This window comes from Cuculus canorus, chromosome 14 (genome assembly GCF_017976375.1).
Source record: "Cuculus canorus isolate bCucCan1 chromosome 14, bCucCan1.pri, whole genome shotgun sequence".
Classification (NCBI taxonomy): Eukaryota; Metazoa; Chordata; class Aves; order Cuculiformes; family Cuculidae; genus Cuculus; species Cuculus canorus.
Genome location: NC_071414.1, coordinates 15,790,827 through 15,808,728, shown reverse-complemented (window position 1 = coordinate 15,808,728; position 17,902 = coordinate 15,790,827). Strand labels below are relative to the sequence as shown.

At 40.3% G+C, this 17,902-nt stretch overlaps 1 protein-coding gene across 4 annotated transcripts in view; it reads right to left on the bottom strand.

Annotated features, from left to right (window-relative positions):
- Positions 1-6,984: 6,984 nt before the first annotated feature.
- The window catches only part of RASGEF1C (RasGEF domain family member 1C), a 72,578-nt gene continuing 61,660 nt past the window's right edge, over positions 6,985-17,902 (bottom strand). For all 4 annotated transcript variants that reach the window (XM_054079726.1, XM_054079724.1, XM_054079723.1 and 1 more), the window contains 7 exons: positions 17,589-17,691; positions 17,407-17,486; positions 16,693-16,788; positions 12,711-12,806; positions 11,227-11,350; positions 9,309-9,381; positions 6,985-8,873 (listed from right to left, as the gene is read on the bottom strand). In XM_054079726.1, coding sequence (XP_053935701.1) covers positions 8,849-8,873; positions 9,309-9,381; positions 11,227-11,350; positions 12,711-12,806; positions 16,693-16,788; positions 17,407-17,486; positions 17,589-17,691 — 597 coding nt within the window. In that variant the 3' untranslated portion in view covers positions 6,985-8,848. The remainder of the gene's footprint in view (positions 8,874-9,308; positions 9,382-11,226; positions 11,351-12,710; positions 12,807-16,692; positions 16,789-17,406; positions 17,487-17,588; positions 17,692-17,902) is intronic.

The following is a 17,902-nucleotide window of genomic DNA, read 5'->3' as shown; positions in this document are numbered from 1 at the left end:
GGCCTACACCGCACTGAGCGTGTACATACATTGTACTTGGATATTAAGGGCAATCAAAACACCATACCTTAAGTGGCTGGCAGATGGACATTCAGGCAAGGTGTTCCCTCTCCACTGTTCAGACTGGTTTTCACTTTGGTAGTATTTGCCATGATTGTCTAGGTGGGATCACCTTGGGATGAGCTTTCCTCATCCATTACCTTTTATCACAAGGCTCACAGGGATGACTGAAACTTCAACTTCACTCATTCTCTGTTTGTGGCAGTTTACAGGAAATTCAGCCTGGTGTCTTAACAGTCCCTTTTGGCAAGAGCTCTGGCACTATGAATAAGAACACGGTGCTGAGAAAGGGGGTAGCACAGCACATTTCTGTGAGCTTTGGAGTCAGTGACGCTGCTTCCAGAGACCAGAAGTCCTCACTTGGTAACAGCAGGCAGAACCAGACTGTGCTGAACGTGAAATGCAGAAGCAATGTGGCGCAGATGCCTCATGTTGCATCAAGGAAACTCCACCACTCACACCCATACAAGTTTCACCTTTGAGCCTCTTCTTTACTTAAAAGAATTTTAAGCTACTTGAAGCAAGGATGTCTCTTACTGTGCATCATTACCTAAATGGGTCCCTTATCTCAGTAGAAGCTTTCAGTTTACTGCAACACAAATAATAAAAGAACACATTTAAACATCAGTTGTGCCATGGTGTTTTATAGGAACAGACTAAAAATAGTCATGCCGAGCCCCAGCTTTTTCCTTTCATTATGAAATTTTGAGTCTATGACTCCTATTTGGGAAAATCCTGTATTACAGGAACTAAGAGAATTTGTCTCTTTTCCTTGCAGCGCACAGTGCAGTGCCGTGTTCCAAATATGTGAGGATGAAAAAAGAAGCAGTAAAGTGGAAACTAGAGGAAGAACAGGAACCCCAGGTACTTCAGTGCCTACACACATATTCATGAATTGCCGTGTATATCTTTGTATTTCTGGAATTTCAAAGCAACCCAAGTTTCTTTACAGCCTATTCTGTATATTTGTAGTTGTTGAAATCTCTACTCCAAATAAAACTGAAAAACAAAATCCACACAGCGCAGCCTTTTTTTTTTATTATTCTTATTTGACACTCACATTACAAAATTTAGAAACCATAGACAGTTCAGGCAAACTGTTAAAACACAGTATAAATTAGGGGGGTTTAATATATAAATTCTATACATAGGTAAGTTCGAACATGACTGACAAAAGGATTTGATAACAATCTTACCACAACTGTATAAAAAGGCATGGGAGTAGGATGGGCACTATAATCATGAATGCAGGTTAAGACATTTTCCACAACAGCTATAAAGCATAACAATGACCATGCTATTCTTGCGGTGTTTATGTGGGGTACAGTATGCGTATTACCATTAACATTTTGCAAGATCTATGTACAGTCACAAAATCATAACAGCTACTTTCCAGTAACCTTACTGTTTCCTGCCTGTGCAATTAATAAAGTGTCAATATTTGTTCTGAGGACTTCTAACAAAGCTACATGGTTTGCGTATTATAGATGGTAGAGGGATTTAAATTTGACCTGGAAATGCTAATCATAACATGAAATTGCTTAATTTAAAGAAAAAGATACAGGAAAAGCACAGCACCTCATTACTATTGCTTACAGGATCAGTATATGCCAGTCTTTTAATCCATAATTATTTCATAGCTTGATTATTTAAAAAAAATGAGATAATAATTTAGTTCCCATATTTCTAAGCACAATTGTAAAAAGGACTTAAACAGAAAATAAAAATAAACAAATAAATGTAAAAATAAAATTTGGATATCTTTATGGGCTAAGTTTTTTGAAAGGACGTTCTTCCCAGGCAACCCTGGACACATTATTCAACCTTTGAATTTCTCAATCTGAAAATAAGAAAAATTCTGCTTACCCACTTTCACTCTGTTCTTTTAGGTCTGTGAATAAATTTAGAATAGTATGTTCTTGGAGTTTAGGTTTAAGACAGCGGGTACTGTCACTGTCACTAAGAGTGAAAAAACAAAGTCTGATTTCTCACCTTTATAAGCTGATGAACACTTGCTAAGAGTTCTGAAACCCAGAGGATAATTTATTTTCCATCTGTGTTGCATATTAGCAATCTTTTTTTTACAGATAGACTCCTAAGGGAAGGTCTTGTACATTTGTAAGAATCATATCTTGAAAGGTTTGAATTTAATCACTCTGTGTGCGTATCTTATCAGCAAGCTTTAAGAATCAGGAGGATTCTATTGGAACAATTCCTTCTAGTTCAAGGGGAGGACAGACTGTAAGCGATAACCCAACTTAGGCTCTTACGGAAATACACATGATGTCAACTGTCCGCACTACAGCCCCTGTTTTCTCAACTCTTCAGCCATGGGCTAAACATCAGGAAACCATCATAGGTTCAGTTGTTTCAAAAAGACTGGAATTTTAGAAGCAGAATTAAATAATGAAAGAAGTCATGTAGTACTGACCACTAACAGTTCACTGGGGAAGGATCTACCCATCCAAAACTATGGAATTTTCTGTTCTAAAGTCCATTAAAAGGGCTGTGCACATTTTGGAAAGGTGTTTCTTGTGAAGTTATTTATTTTATGGGACTTGTGAGTTCTGACATCTAAGTCTTCTGCATTCAAGAAGGCCTGGGAACATTGCTGTAGTGCAGTATTAGTCTGGGTCGGCAGTTTTAGAGCCACGGAGATGAAGGGAAAAGGGATCCTATTCTGTTATGACAGCTCTGGAGTATAATTATAGAGCCCTTGTATGATAGAGAACTAGAAAAATGTTCCTATGCCATTTCGCAAGAGATGTGTATGGAGCAAAATACCACTTTCTGTGGAGGAAAAGGCATCAAGGGAAGAGTAAGCAGTCTAAGCCACTCTGAGTTTACAGCATTACAGTCTGTGTCTGGCCACAGTGCAAGGAGGGGATCTGGACAGGAGTAACTCATACTTAGCTTTTTTCTGTAGCTGAGGTTATAACCTGAGTTTCCGTGTCTTGCACCCGTGCAGAGTGTCTGAAATACCACCCATACGAGCTATTAGCTTCTTATCTACATCTTGTGTAATGTAAAGATGCAGGATGTGATGTCTCATTTGAGCATTAGCTCAATGCATTCAGTATTTTTTGCATAACTGAAAATATGCAGAAAGAATTGTAAAATACATGAATCCCAAACAGATTTGCTACCAGATTTGTTCCATCAAAAAGGGTAACTTGCTTGCTGCCGCCTCTGCTCAGCTCATAGCCTAGCAGTGGTTGCAGGAAAAGGGACACAATCCAAGGCAGTTTGCTTTCTTTCCAACATACCCAACACTAAACCAAAAGTATTAACACAGCTTTCTGCATCAGTATTTCACTGTATTCTCTCCAGCCTTAGCCTGCCCAGTTGCCACTGATATTAATAGGAAGATATTCACAGATATCTTGTTCGACCCTGCTGCCCTACTGTGAAATATGAAAGTCAACAACCATCAAGGTATTTCTCATAATTTTTTTAAGTACTTATTTTTCTGTGTTGCTTAGATCTTCAAATCTCTAAGTAACAAATTTTGTCAACTAAGTAACAAATTCTTCACTGTTTCAAGTCCTCTAGGGAAACCTCTTTTAGTTCAAACAATTCTCTTGTAATTCTGTTGGATGGATAAGGAAGTACGCTTTGCCCCAGGTGAACTTCCAAGAACTTCTTACCTCTCAGAAAGGATGTGTTCCAACATCGGGCACCTGAGAACAGGATCAGACATGAATTTGCATGTCAGCTTTGTACAGCATCATCCAAACACCTCTGCATGCTCCCGTTAGCATATGTGCTGCCGTAGGAACACCAGAGATGTGGGCACTGTTCCCCAGCGACAGTTCAATAATGCCCTGCACCAGCAACTGATGTAAACAGTTAACTCAACAGATAAATGAAAAAAACAACAAAAGAAAATAAAGTCTTGGCCTTCAGTTGAGCTTCTGAGCAGTGACAAAGGGTCTTTCCCCTGTTTCCTTATCACTCCCTAATCCCACTCTGCAATTACAACAATGGAAATAATCAGTTCACAGTCAAAGGGGTTTTAATTTCCAATGAAAGAGACACCTGAGACAGTAAGGCTAATTTCTACCAGTCTGAAAAAAAAAAAGTTCTTAAAGTCAGAGAACAAAATTTTGCTCTCAGACATGAATGAATTAATTGGATCAGATTTAGTCCTTGAATTTGCTGCTGAAACTTCAACAACGTTGAAGAAAACTTTTGCTAAGGCTGGATTTTCACCCTATTAAGTGCACCCTGCTCACAGGAGAGTTGGACCTGGCTCAAAAGAAAGGCCAAGGACTATACTAGTTGTCAATGCAATTTAATCCCTAGGAATAACTTAACACTGTACTACATTTAAAAATTGCAGGACTGCTCCAAAGCCCACCAAAATCAATTGGAGTTCTTCCTCTGGCACGTTGCTGTGCTTGGAATCAGTCTTGTTCTACGGAATACAGTCATTGTTAGGCCAGATACTGTTAACTGTGTAACATTTTCACACTGATCAGCATAACAATATCTTTTCTACTAACATCTTTTTCATAACTCCAATTACACATTCAGTATTCTGAGCTCTGTTCTCAACTGGATTTACAGTCATGTGCAAACCAGTGCTCATGTGCTTTATTAAAAGGTGCATAAGCTATTGCAATAAAACATGACAAAGTAACCAAGGTATCAGTAAAGGACTGGCTTGATTTTAAGTGAGTGATCATCGTATCACCACTGACCACATCATCATTTTCAAGCTGAGAAAAATATCTAAGCTTAAATTGTTTCCTACTGAAGTGCTTTAGCGGCTGTGTCTGCACTTGTAACTAAGTGCCATCTCAGCAGTGGCTGGGGGCACAGTTTGCTTCCAGATCTGCACGTCCTCTGTCACATGGGGAGCTTCCAGCCAGCTGTATGATGGAATTGTGTTAAGTGCCTAACCAAGGGAATAATGATATGCTAAACTCTGTGTACTCTGGAGCACAGGGTTCCGGTGCCCTAGACTCATTTCAGAAGGTTTTTGCCCTCAAAATTCAGACACTCCCAGCAGAACTACATCCATCAACAATTAGTTAGGCAATGTGACTGATGCTGATGTGAAATTGAGGGCAAGATTGTATGATTAAGTGTCTTTTGAAAGGCATTGAGCAAGTTTATCTACTGACTTCAACACAAGCTGAAGGCACACAATTCCCTCATTGTTTTTCCACTCGGATTTTTATCTAGCCTGTGTTGCAGAACGGCACACTCAAGAAATGAAAAAATAGGACTTTTGCTACCACATGGATTACACGAGAGGAGATGCAGAAGTGATTTCATGCATTTGGATCTTTTAAAATATTGCTGCGTACACAGAAGCGAAGTTAATGCTTCTGAAAGATTCTGTGTCTTATTTTCACATCTTAGTAGCTTAGGGCTTTGATACTAGCGCTAGAGACCTAGAGGTCTGGTTTTGCTTTGTTTTCTGTGTAGCATTAGTTCAAGCAGCTGTCACGGAGATGAATCCACTAAAAAAGTGGAATTAGAAAGCCATGACTTTACTGCTAGTAGCTTGTCTAGATGTTAGTCTAAGGACTACTTGCCTTACAGTGGCTTAGTGCTTGGTGTTAAGTGATATTGCTTTCTTTTCAGCATGGTAGCAGTTCTTTGCACATGTATAGCAAGAAAACATGAATTACTGGAGGTGCTTTTCCTCATCTTCAGTAATGTTGATACATTTTTTAGAAGAAGTCTATTCCCCAAATTGTCATCCTTTGTTTTCAGTAGCATTTGTGCTTTGAAAAACCTGTGGGTGAAGCAAGGCTCTAACCATTCTCCTCTCTGAAGCTGTACTTAGGCCACATATCAATTACAAATGCAATCAACAGCTGTAACTTAAGGCTTTACATTTTTTTCTGTTTAAATAGATAGATTTTAGCCACATAATCATGTGAAGAGAAGCTATGTTTCCTAAAGTCTGTTTTTAAAAGTGCCATCTTCTCATTTAAAGTTGCTGTGTATGCTCATCTCTAACTCATTTTGTAAAGAGCACCCAGTGTCTCTGGAGATCAAACACTACAGATCAATATGCCACACACCTCTATAAAGCGATAACTGCCTCAGTGTTTACCAAGACAGAAGGATGTTTAGCACCTCTGAAAAAAAGATCTTTTAAATGTGTGACTACATAAAGGCTTAAAGATAATTTGGTGCTTCTGAAAATCCCACTAAGCCCTTAATACCTACATAAATCTGACCTTCGTGCTTCCATTTCAAGCACTGTGGTTTGAAAGTTTTGGGCTATCAAAGTGGTTTCGTTTGCAACAGTGATAAACTTTATGAGATCTAATTCAACTCATACTTTGAAAATTGCCTAAATTCATGGAAGGTGCCCAAGAATATGAAGTATTATCACAAGAAATCACATTTTGATTCATCTTCAGAGTGTTGTAATCTCAGCTGTACCAGTCTCTATTGGCTCACAGAAAAGGAGAGAGGGTTTGTATTTTAGAAAGCAGGTTTTAAGAGAGAGTCCATCCACCTACATCGGGTCTCAGATAAATAAAAAAACATTCCCACTCTGAAGTCAGTCCATGCCTGTTAAAAAGATGCAGAGATTGAGAAAAAGTGACCATTCAGTAAATCCACTTGGGCATTAGCATTGTTGTAGATATGTTTATGGTTATTACTCTGAATTTGGTTGGAATTTAACAGGCTTTTAATGGCTTCATTATGGAAATGGTTCTGCTTGAAGGGATGGCTTTGTGTGTACAGCTTTCAGCTCACGTACAAATAATAAACAACATATTAACAGTATTGCCAGAACAGGGATCATTTCCTGGCTGGAATGATGTACCAGCCTTCCCCTTAGCTCTTCCATACAAAGCTTGAGTAAACACATGACATTTTTGTTGAATTCAGGTGCTATACAAAAAGGAGAATTGAAGTTCTGCCTCAAGCACTGTATGCATGCAAGTTGGGCTCATCTCAGCAACTGCACGATCAGTGGATTCCAGGTGACCACGACCCAGACTGCCCAGGCTTTCAGATCAAAACCCAACATAAGAATGGCACTGCAGATATGACAGACCGTTCGTACATCACACAGAGCTTGTCTTGGGCTGCTGTACTCCTGCAGCTCAATTGTCAGAGCTGCCCTCAAACACAAGCTCACCAACGCCTCACATTTCAACAACTCACTCAGGCACGGATAACTTCTGAGGCCTGGCAGAGGGCAGGAACCGTTCCAGTTTTCTGGCAAAACGCACAGGCCAGCACAGCCAGTTTTTTTTCTCAAACCACTACAGCCACTTGGAATCACTTTGTATTGCAATAACACTATCACTGATCTCAAAGAAAGGGTTACACCCTTGTAGTTTAGACAGAGAAAGACTGGAACAACTGAAAAGGCCAGCATCAAGTCACTAATAAATGCAAAGTTCAGTATCATGTGGCCTTCAGGTTTCTTTAAGCCTTTTGAGGTCTTTTCTGAGGAAGGTAGGAATAGTCCTTCCATATACAAACAATCACTCTACTGTTAGGGCTTAGTTTTGAATCTAATATCCACGTAGTTCATTATCATTTAATATATGTCTTACAGGAGCACCTTGATTAATGTACAATTTTAAACGCAAGACATAGTCCTAACTTCATTTTATCTGTAAGGAAATGGTGAATGTCATTTAGATTCTAAAAATAAAAGAGAAAAATGGTTACCTGCTCATGAATGACAAATTCTTTAGTGCATTCATCCTAGTCTGAAACCCTTTGTCTTTTTAAAGCATACTGTGTAGTTCACAAATTCAGAGTGATTACCTCCTGCTTCCTATCTTCTTAGCATTGTGTTGAAAAATCAACAGCACTGTATTAATTGAAAACCGATAGATTTTTTTTCAAATGGTAATGCAGTATCTATTTTCTTTACCTGTCATTAAACTCTCTAAAAGATGCAACTTAGCATCAACAAAATTAGGGATACACTACATACATTAAATAAATGTAAGCTGAGTTCAGGGTCATTTGCTTCTTCAGTTCAACCTTAGATGTGGTGTGTGGGGTCTCTAGACAATACTGTCTACACTCTGTACCCTCCTCCGATCCGCCAAGATTCACAGTAAGAAAAGCAACAACAGTGGTGGGAAGAAGAACTAAGTGATAGTCGTACTTCAGATTGTTCTCTGTAAAACTGCACAGGGTTTGTCCCTGTCCCACGCTGATGTGGTCTGTTTGTGACATACACGTATAGATATGAGCGAGCAATGTCAGTTTTCATCCGCTGGAAGCTTATACCTGTAGCAGTCAGCGCTTTGTTCAACAAGGCTGGGGGACTGCTAAGGCAAGATTAAGTTGTCCTTTCTTCGTTCAGCAATTAACCAGATTGCTGCTGTGTCTGTGTTAGATTCCATTTTACAATACTCAGAGGGTTTAAAGAGCTGCTGTCTGAAGCACCTGCTTCTGAAATATTCATGTGTATTTTTTGCTTTCCGTTTTTTACACTTTTCCGTTCTCCTTTGCAGTTCCATGGTTCTCCATGCTCCTGATTTTCTTGTGTTTTCCTTCAGAGGCAAAAGTTAGTGATCCTGATGCAGTTTGGGCACAGCCACAAATAGTCTGTTTGTCCTTCCTCTCTGTGTCTCACAGTTAGAAAAGCGTCATTGTGCACACAGTTCTGTTGATTTCAGTGGATGAATCCAGTTCATCCATCACGTCAGGCAGTCAAAAAAACCCAACAAAAAACTCAAAACAAAAGAAATTGTCTAAATCCCAAACAGGCATCTTTGGAATCAGTAGTGCAAAATGTTTGCGGATTTCTTTTCCTTGACCTACTGCAATCATCTCTTAATCTTCATGTCTTTCCTAAAATAGTTGATCTGTAAATTTAAAACAAAAGAATAATGAAACAACAACAAAAAAAAGGCAAATATAAAGTTGTTTCCGTGTTTTTTTCCATATTTGTTTTTTTAAATCACTCTCTTAGATTCTCACTTACACCAAACCATAACACATCTCTCATAAAAGATGTAAACTGTAGCAAGACCTACTTACCCTGGACATTTTTCATCTACACCAAGCCTCTTTTGCATGAGTACAGCACTCTATAAATGCACGAGTAGAGGATATTCTTTAATGGTGGGTAATTTGAGATTACAACAGGGCTTTATGAGTGCAGCCTCAGCTCCGTAGATGAGTCTTAAATGGAAAAGACCTCCATCAGAGGTCTGAAACGCCAGCACTCTACAAGCTTTGACTATCAGTGCAGTGTTTTGGAGGTACTGTAGAAATGAGCAGGTAAACTGAGTGGTTACCTTAAGGATTTCCATCTGTCTTTTTCTGTCTGGTTTTCCGGACTTTCACTTTCATAGGAAGCCAGATACAAACCTGGAGAAGGTAAATATGTGTTACTCAACAGCAACAGTAACCCTCTATCTCTCTGCATTCTTTTATGTCCTATATGGTACTACACAGCAAGAGAAACTTTAGAACTTCATGGCCCACCAGGAAGCCCATAATCAGCAGAAGACTTACGTTTAGCTCATGTGTCTGCCTTTGGAAAGCTGTCAGGTTAATTTTGACGGAACAGTAAAGGAGCCCAGAGTTAAAATATGTTATCATGACCTTCTTATTCCAATATTAAACAGTTAAATGGTCTCTACTTTTGCACATGGAGATCTCAACCTGTTTACTCCACCACAGCACTGCTACCGAAGAATTATATAAACATTAAAACAGAGTGAGTGAGCTGGCAGCTAAACAAATGAACTTTATAAAATTAAGGATATTCCCATCATTTAACCCACCTTTATCTTCCTCAATGTTGCTAAAGCTTATGGGGACATGGTGTCCTAAATGGATACAGAACACCCTCAAGATAAGAATGCTTACAGAAACTAGAGAAAACACACGTTAGAGGAAAATAAACAGTCTTTTTTTTTTTTTTTCCTGCAAACCTTTGCACTGCAGGATGCGTTTTTGGTACCAAAATATGCCTAGGCTGTAAAGCCTCCTCTGCAAAAGCTGGCAATGCATTAATATCTCACTGTCTTCACAGAATTCTCTTGAAGTAGGCTGTGATTTGCATTCACACACATTCTCCCATTTGACTGTTTTGCGATGCTGCTCTGCACTTCCCCTGGGGAGCAGGAGGCTTCTGCGAAGGGCACCTCGTGAAAGCAGGGTGAATATAAGGGAGGGCAGGAGAGCAAAATCTGTAAACAGTTAGTGGGTTGAGGTCACCCTTTTTTGGTTCAGCAGCCTGAAAACTGTATTTTTACTCCTGACTCCCACTTTCTGTCTTTTTAGAGTCCTAAAAGAGGACAAATGCCTCCATCCCATCTCCTTTTGATGTGTATTACTTTAATCACGTTAATTATTCTATTTTGCAGTCATTCTTCTCAGGATTTAGGCAGGAGTTTTGAAGCAGTATTTTGTGTTCTGAAGCAGTCTGTGAAATAAGAACTGTCTGGTCTGATTAACTTGGATTAGTACAGAAAATCACATATAGAATGAAGTAAAAATAAACACGACACCAGTACTGCTTATGGGAATAAAGCTATAGACAGTCCTGTGCGTGACAGTGTACCAAGAGGCAACTGAGACAAACCAATATGAAACGACACTGTCTGACATGCTGGATGCCAAATTGAAGAGGACAGATAAGTATAAAAAGACAATCACAGAAATAATTGCAGAACCCAGCTTTCACAGCTACATCTTAAATTAAATACTAGAAAAGATTTTCTTAGAAAGTCTTTCCTATAGATAACATTTCTTCGCTGGAGTGGAGGGGGGCAGCTGGACTAGCGTTGCCCTAGGCTGCGTTCACTGCAGAGCTGACAGAGTTGGTTTGTGGAAGAGATTAGTTCTGGCTCCATCAATCACAGAACGAGTGGCTAAGGGACAGCTGACATTCAGAGCAGTCCACAGCGTGGTGGTGTGGCTTCTTTTCACGATTACAAAAACAGGGCCACAATGGCAACTTCTCAGACAGTGCCTCACAGAGAATTTACAGACAAGAGAAAAGCAACCAGGCAGCAGCTTCCGGATCCAGAAGGTTCTGTTTGCAAAAACATGTTGATAGATTGCAGATAAACAAGCTGTGTGACACGAAAGCTAAGAAAGAAGCAGGACCAGCAAGTGAGAGATTATCAAAGCATGGATCTGGGTGTTAATTAGTAACGAAGAAGAGACATATTTTCAGTGATTAGAGATTGTACAGAGTCTTACCATCTTCAGTAAAAATGGGAGCAGTATGCAAGTAGTGGATGATGTTAGGGTCTTGTTCAAAGGGACACTCCACTTGCTTCCATGTTATAAATTCTCCTACTTGCTTGGCCAGTTCCAGAAATTTCTGTAAACACAAAAACCACTCTGCTCAGAGAGAGTAAGATTACCTCACTAAAACAACTACATCCAAGCAGAAGAATGGGATCCAGGATCCCTCATGCCAACCAGAAGGATGCTGGGAAAAAAAAGAGCCATGTATATTTTAGATGAGTATATTGTGATGGTTCATTTACAGGGTGAAAGGAGAGAAGAGGGTCCACCACATTTCTTCTTACAAGCTGTCCAATTTGTACTCAAATGAAAAAGTATCCATGAACTAAGGCATGGGTTACACATATGTACATAAGAACAGAGGATATAAACACTGCTGGAACCAGAGGGAGCAGAACTACATCTAAATTACATAAAGTGGAATTATCTAATACCTCACAACTCTTTAGGCTTTCTAACGGTTCTGGTATCGTTTCAAGTGATGCCAGGCTCAGTGTTCTATGCTTTCCTCACTACCTCATCACACCAATAACTGAAGAAAAAATTTAACACGACTGAAGTGATGCTGAAAAAATAATTTACAAGGAATTTGAGAGCTCAAGAACTATTTTCTTATTGACACCGGGCAGTTCTCTTGGAAGTATCTCGCCTCTGACCCTTCACCAGAACGCAAGAACACAGCCACAGCGCCACACAGCACAGTGCTGCGCGCCCAAGTGCCTGCTCACTGCCACTGCCAGCAAATTGTACTGGTGTAAAACCATCTGCTCCAGCAGAGGACTGGGATTACTCAGGATATGTGAGAGGTAACACCCAGTGTCCATGCTGTGGGAGAACAGAAATCCTTCTACTGCCTTTAACAGGAATTATTCCGTGTAAAACCTACAGGCAGGAGATAACACATTCAAATCCTTGCAACAGCAGCAAGACTTTTACCTCATGGACACAGTGACTCTATATGTAATTCTTCTTGTACTCTGATTTTTCTTTAATGATCGTAAGTGATTTATATCTTTGCCAATCCTCTATTAAAAATGAGAAAGGGCTAAAAAGGCATATAAAATACAGTATAAAGCACTTCATACTGACTTATTTAAGTGTGTATGTAAGAAAAATAGTTCTCCATGCTTTCTGAAAATGTCATCTTCCCCTCCAAGCCATAAGTGTAGTCATTTATACTGCTGATGCTGTAATTACTAGCAGCCAACTGACAGCAAGCAAGTTAGGACGATCTGCTTGTAGTCTTTAGATAAAATATACATACTAATTCTTTTAAAAAAACATTCTGGGATTGCTTTAACCTTCATGCAGTCTCTTGAGATTGTCCATTTTGGCACATCTGTTTTTTGGCTGGTCTGCATTGGCATTGCAGGCAAACGGTCTCAGGTAGCACTATCAGAATAAGATAGATAAAAACATGTTTCAGATCTTACTTCAAAGTTGACATGTCCATTTGGAAGGCGATTAGCACATCCTTCATTCAAAAAATAAATGTCTTTGATCAATAGGCTGAAGAAGGGAATCACAATCTGTGAAGAGAAATGACATAACTATTACCTGTCCAGTTCAGTATTTTCTGTGCATGAAAGAAGGACTCAATTCGGAGAGAAGAGGAAAAAAAAAAAGAAATATTAACTTTTAAGTGGGCCATGCACTTAAAAAGCAGTACAGTGACAGGCGGGCAATAGGGTATAGAGACACCTTCAGCCATCAGGAGAATGTACACTGAAACGAATATGAACTGAACACAATATTCACTGAGCAGAATAACAAAACTAAGAAAATGCTAGAAACCCAGTTTATTATTAACAGCATCACTGTCTGATGATAAGATCAAGACAGCAAACCGATATAAAATTGCAGAACTCTTCCTTTCTCTGTTAGGTCTTTATAAGCAAAGACATTGACCACACAAAGAAAGCAATTTAAAGACTGCTGGGAACCACAGAATCACTATCATCCCTGAACAAGGAAAGACAGAATAACACTTGATGACCGAGGACTTGTCTACAAACAAGTTAATCAGGAGCTGTTTCATCTTCAACATGGCTACCTCTTTAGGCTGTAATTTCCCCTCCTGGTGCCTGGTAAGTACAACCTTCTTCTCCAAATTGACCTGCAGACAGCAGGACTGAAAATATTAAGTCAGTTGACAAGAAATTGCCAACAGTAGCTGTGGAGATCATTGCAGCGCCCAAAAGAAGGTGTGGGTATCACCCGGGCCAAAGTGGCATATAGTAGTGATCCAAGCCTTCTCTCTAAACCATCAGAGGCAGGTCATACTTTGCTATGGGAAAAGTCTACTTGTGGGTAAGACTCTTGAAATTAATGGAATTGCAGCAGGGATAAATTTGATGCCAGATGTTCTATGGCAGAAAGCAGCAACAGCACTTCTGAAGTGCATCCCCAGCAGAAACCCAGAGTGCAGCACACTCTCTCTCGGTCCTCTTGTGTCACAACTCGAAAGAAAAGAAAAATAACACAAAGGACCAGCTTGTGACAAAGCTGAACCCTAGAGCTTTGGGATTTTATATTTAAATCTGAGTCTAGCCACCTCTCCAGCAGTGCAAGAAAAAGGCTACTTGGAGTGTTTGAGCTATAAGGTCAGCCGCCACCTCTGCGAGCATTTTCCCATGGCAGCAATACCTGTATTTTAAGCCGTTAAGTATGAACTTAATCACCAGGAACATGAAGTAAAGCACATTGCACAGCTGAGTGTCCAAATGTTTCCACTGGCCTATTTGTAAATTAACTGAACTGTAGCTTATTAAGTGTGCACTTCATGGCACACAAACACCAGCCAAGGGAGCTCGTGACAACAAAGCCATCCTTTAGTTAAGTATTCAGTGTCGTACTGTTATTCCATCTCATGCTGTACATCAGCTATAACGGGATAAGAAATGGATCTAGAACAGGATGGCAGCTGTTATTTTCCAGTCTACAGCCTTCACGATGCAACAGTGAGTGTAAGCAGGTCATAGATGTGAAAACACTGAGGCGAGGGACCTACAAGCCACTACTGACACTTGCTGTGAAAACAGAAGCCAATTTCTGTTTCAGCTAACATACCACGTGCAGTAAACTGCTAAAGATCTGCATCTCTGCCAGCTCTTTTATAGGACAGCCATTGATAAATTCTGTAGTGTCAGTGCAATGGCCATAAAAAAGCCTGAACTAACACTCCAAGAGCCATTAGCATTATCCCGATACATCCCACTGATACAATATTGGAATGGAAACAAAGCACAGCCTGATCTCCAAAATGCTGAGACCTCCCATCAGTGTGAGGTGGAGCAATTACTAGTCAAACTGAGCTAAGTGTGCTTCAGGATCCATTTTTATATCATCCAAACTAGATCAATCAACTTGAGGTAAAAATGACAATTCAGCCTACGTGGTTTGCCCTCTCTCCCTCTGATGATATCATTTAGCCCCTGAGCTGTGCTTCTGTTCAAGTGCTACTCAAAACTCAGCAGCCAAGACATCCGCCCTGAGGAGAGTACAGTACCATTTCTGGTGAAGCTGCCAGTTCAATATTAGCTCCTCTGAGTCCACAGGCAGTTTTTCTTCCTGTGAGACATAATCCACTGCTTAGTCCATTGGTCTGCAGCAAAAGCACGCCCTCCAGAGCATCTTCCTTCTCAGGCAGAAGGACCGAGGCCTGAAGCCTCCATCTGTGCTGCTGAGGTGGCCACTTGTCGCAGAGAGGGGTAGAGGGGATGGGGATCTCAAACTAAATAAATATTATCTTCAGAGTAAGCTTTGCTACGAGTTTGCCAAGAAAGAGCGTAACATTTTATATCAAAACAGTCACGTGTTCTTTCAATTTTACTCAAGCTTGTTAAAATAAATAACTGATAATCTTGCTTATAAGATGAAATAAAATTCCTTAATTCATACAGCAAGATTTACATGATTTGTTGTATCTGACACTGTGATATCCACTGTGGTATCCAATGTGAGCGCCTACCAACTTATATGCTTGAGCATTTTCTTGAACTAATGTTATCTACATAAGGGAGGCAGAATACAGGCTTTTTCTTATGTAAAATAATTTCCTTTCAGTCGAATAACCTCCTTGCCCTCTCAGTCTTAACCGGCTATGGGCAGAGATATGCCAGAGATTGCTAACTTCCACAGGAAATTAAGTCAAACAATAAAGCAACTGGTTTGAATACATATGAGGGTCGCAGAAGAACTAAACTACAGAAGCAGACTGACAAGTCCTCGCCACAGTGTGCGATTTAAAAGAAATTCTCTGCCAGTAACAAACACCCAAAGCCATCATCTCTTCTTTGCACAGAGAAGCGCTTTTCAGAACAACTCAGTGTATTCCAGCTGAGTCAGCCTGCGACCAGACACTGATCTCATTTCATTGTAAATGCTGTGAGACTCCATTAGTTTCAGCAGATTTACATCAAATTTACAGGGAGGCAAGATTAGCATCTGGCCTGGCTCCTCTAGTGACTGAATACTAAATTCCATATTATGCTTGTTCCTGCAGCATCTACTTTACCTTAGCCATGCTCTGCACAGATTACCCATTTAAAACTATGTGCGATTGCAATGTTAAAAACAAACCCTCTTCCATAAAACAAAAAAGAGAGTAGAATGAAGACATAAGAAAATTAATAAGAAACTCTAGGACACAAAACAGGTGGATGCTACACTAACATCTTGTCAATGTTTTTTTGCAGCATCAGTGACATCTCAGAAATATCTCCTATCTGCCACGAACATGATAAAATACTTCAATTCTTGCTCACTGAGATGGCAGCAACAACCAGATGAAATGAAAATTCACAAGGACAGAATTTCATTCCAGATTTGCTGCAATGGATTCAGACCGACTTTATTGCAGGACTCCTGGTAAGTCATCTCTCTAACGTAAATGAAGACCCATCTCATCTCTGAGTGCTGTGCCCTTTGCTCGTTATCTCAGGTCATGCTACACAATAGGGGCTTGTCTGCTCAAAGGCCCCTCTGGCACAGTTGTAACAAAAGCACAGTTCCACCTGGGCCTCCCAGGCTGATGCTCCTCCAAACAAAACAAAAGCCATTTCAGTCTGGAATACCTGTTCATTAAGTTTATCAATCTAAACAATGTGAATTTTTCAGGGATATAGAGATGTTTGCAACAAAGTCCTTCATGCTGGGTATCCTGCCCTCTCCAGCTCTTCCATATCAGAGAGCAAGCCCACAAAAGCCCTGTGATCCATTTCAGACTCCTTCCAGCCACAGATTTACATTCCCAATTGCATTTAGCAAGTGCATGAGCCTGCACTGGTGCCCCGTGGAAGGGAGGAGTCAAGTCTTTGAGCCAAGTCAAGACTTACATCAAGTCTTTGAGCCACTGACTCTTAGCAGCAAAGCACACCATCCGTTTGCAGATAAATGGGATGTGGTGACACCTACCTTCTCTCTGTTGCTGTGTGCGGTGAGGGATCTGTGAGCAGCCCCCCGCAACGCTGTTCTGTAGTTATAGAAGTTACCAGTAGGGTCCATCTGGTGCTAGACACACAAAGAAGACACAGTGGTTAAAAAGCGACCTGGGTCCTCTGAAGACAGCATTACTCTCAGTTGTGGCAAACTCTGAACAGAGCCTAGTCTGCCTCTTCAAAAATCCACATACACACAAACCCCAACAAACCACAGGTAACAATGAGAGATGTACAGATTCTGGCTATTGGTACCTTTGACTTTGGTAGTAACAGCTTGCTGAGCTTTTATGTGATGAATAAGGACTGTACACTTTATATATGACAAATCCTTGTGTCCTCACTACCAAAACCAACCTTGGGCCATGTTCACTTGATATTCAAGGTATAGCTTGGGAGCTTTACACTCAGCATTTCATCCGCAGCCAAACAAAACTGGCATCAGTGGAAGTGTTACGGCTTGCATATAGGTTCATCTTCTCCCTTGCCATTTAACCGAGTGCTCTGATTCCCCTCCGCATGTCAGCAGTTTTGCACCTTCCTCACTACACCTAAGAAACTTCAGCCGGAATCTGGCCCTCTGCCTATGAGACATGTCTACAAACATCTCACACTTGGATACAACGTGAAAATTCACAACCAAAGCATCCAGAATATAACCAAAGTGGTGTACCAGCGCCTTTTGTTTTACCTCAAGAATGAAAAATTTGGCTGTTTTCACTTTTGACCAAGTCTTCTTTAGTCTGGAAACTGGACTCATGTTCATTCCAGCTATGAGTGAGAAAGAAGAAAAGAAAGCCATGGATGAGAGTCAGGCTTCCCCTTTACATCCGTGACGGCTGTTGGAAAGGTCTGTTTAGGAGCTATACTTACAAATGATTGCCATCAGCGAATTAAAATTCCCTATGTTAAAGCACTCACGGGCAACATCAATGAAGAATTCAATGACTTGTGCTCGCTGTTTCTTTTTTGCAGGCTGCAAATCAAAACAAATGAATATCTGTGATAAGCATATACAAAATTGGAGGGCATCTTAGGTGCTTATCTCATACAAAGTAAAGGTCCACGCGTAGCTTGGGCCATCTGCAATCAGTCACTGGCTCCAATTCTGTTTCAGCAATCCAGTGGATGCTGGTGAGTGGCAGTCTCTAAAATCATAGTTTTCACTGCAGGGACACAGAAACGCA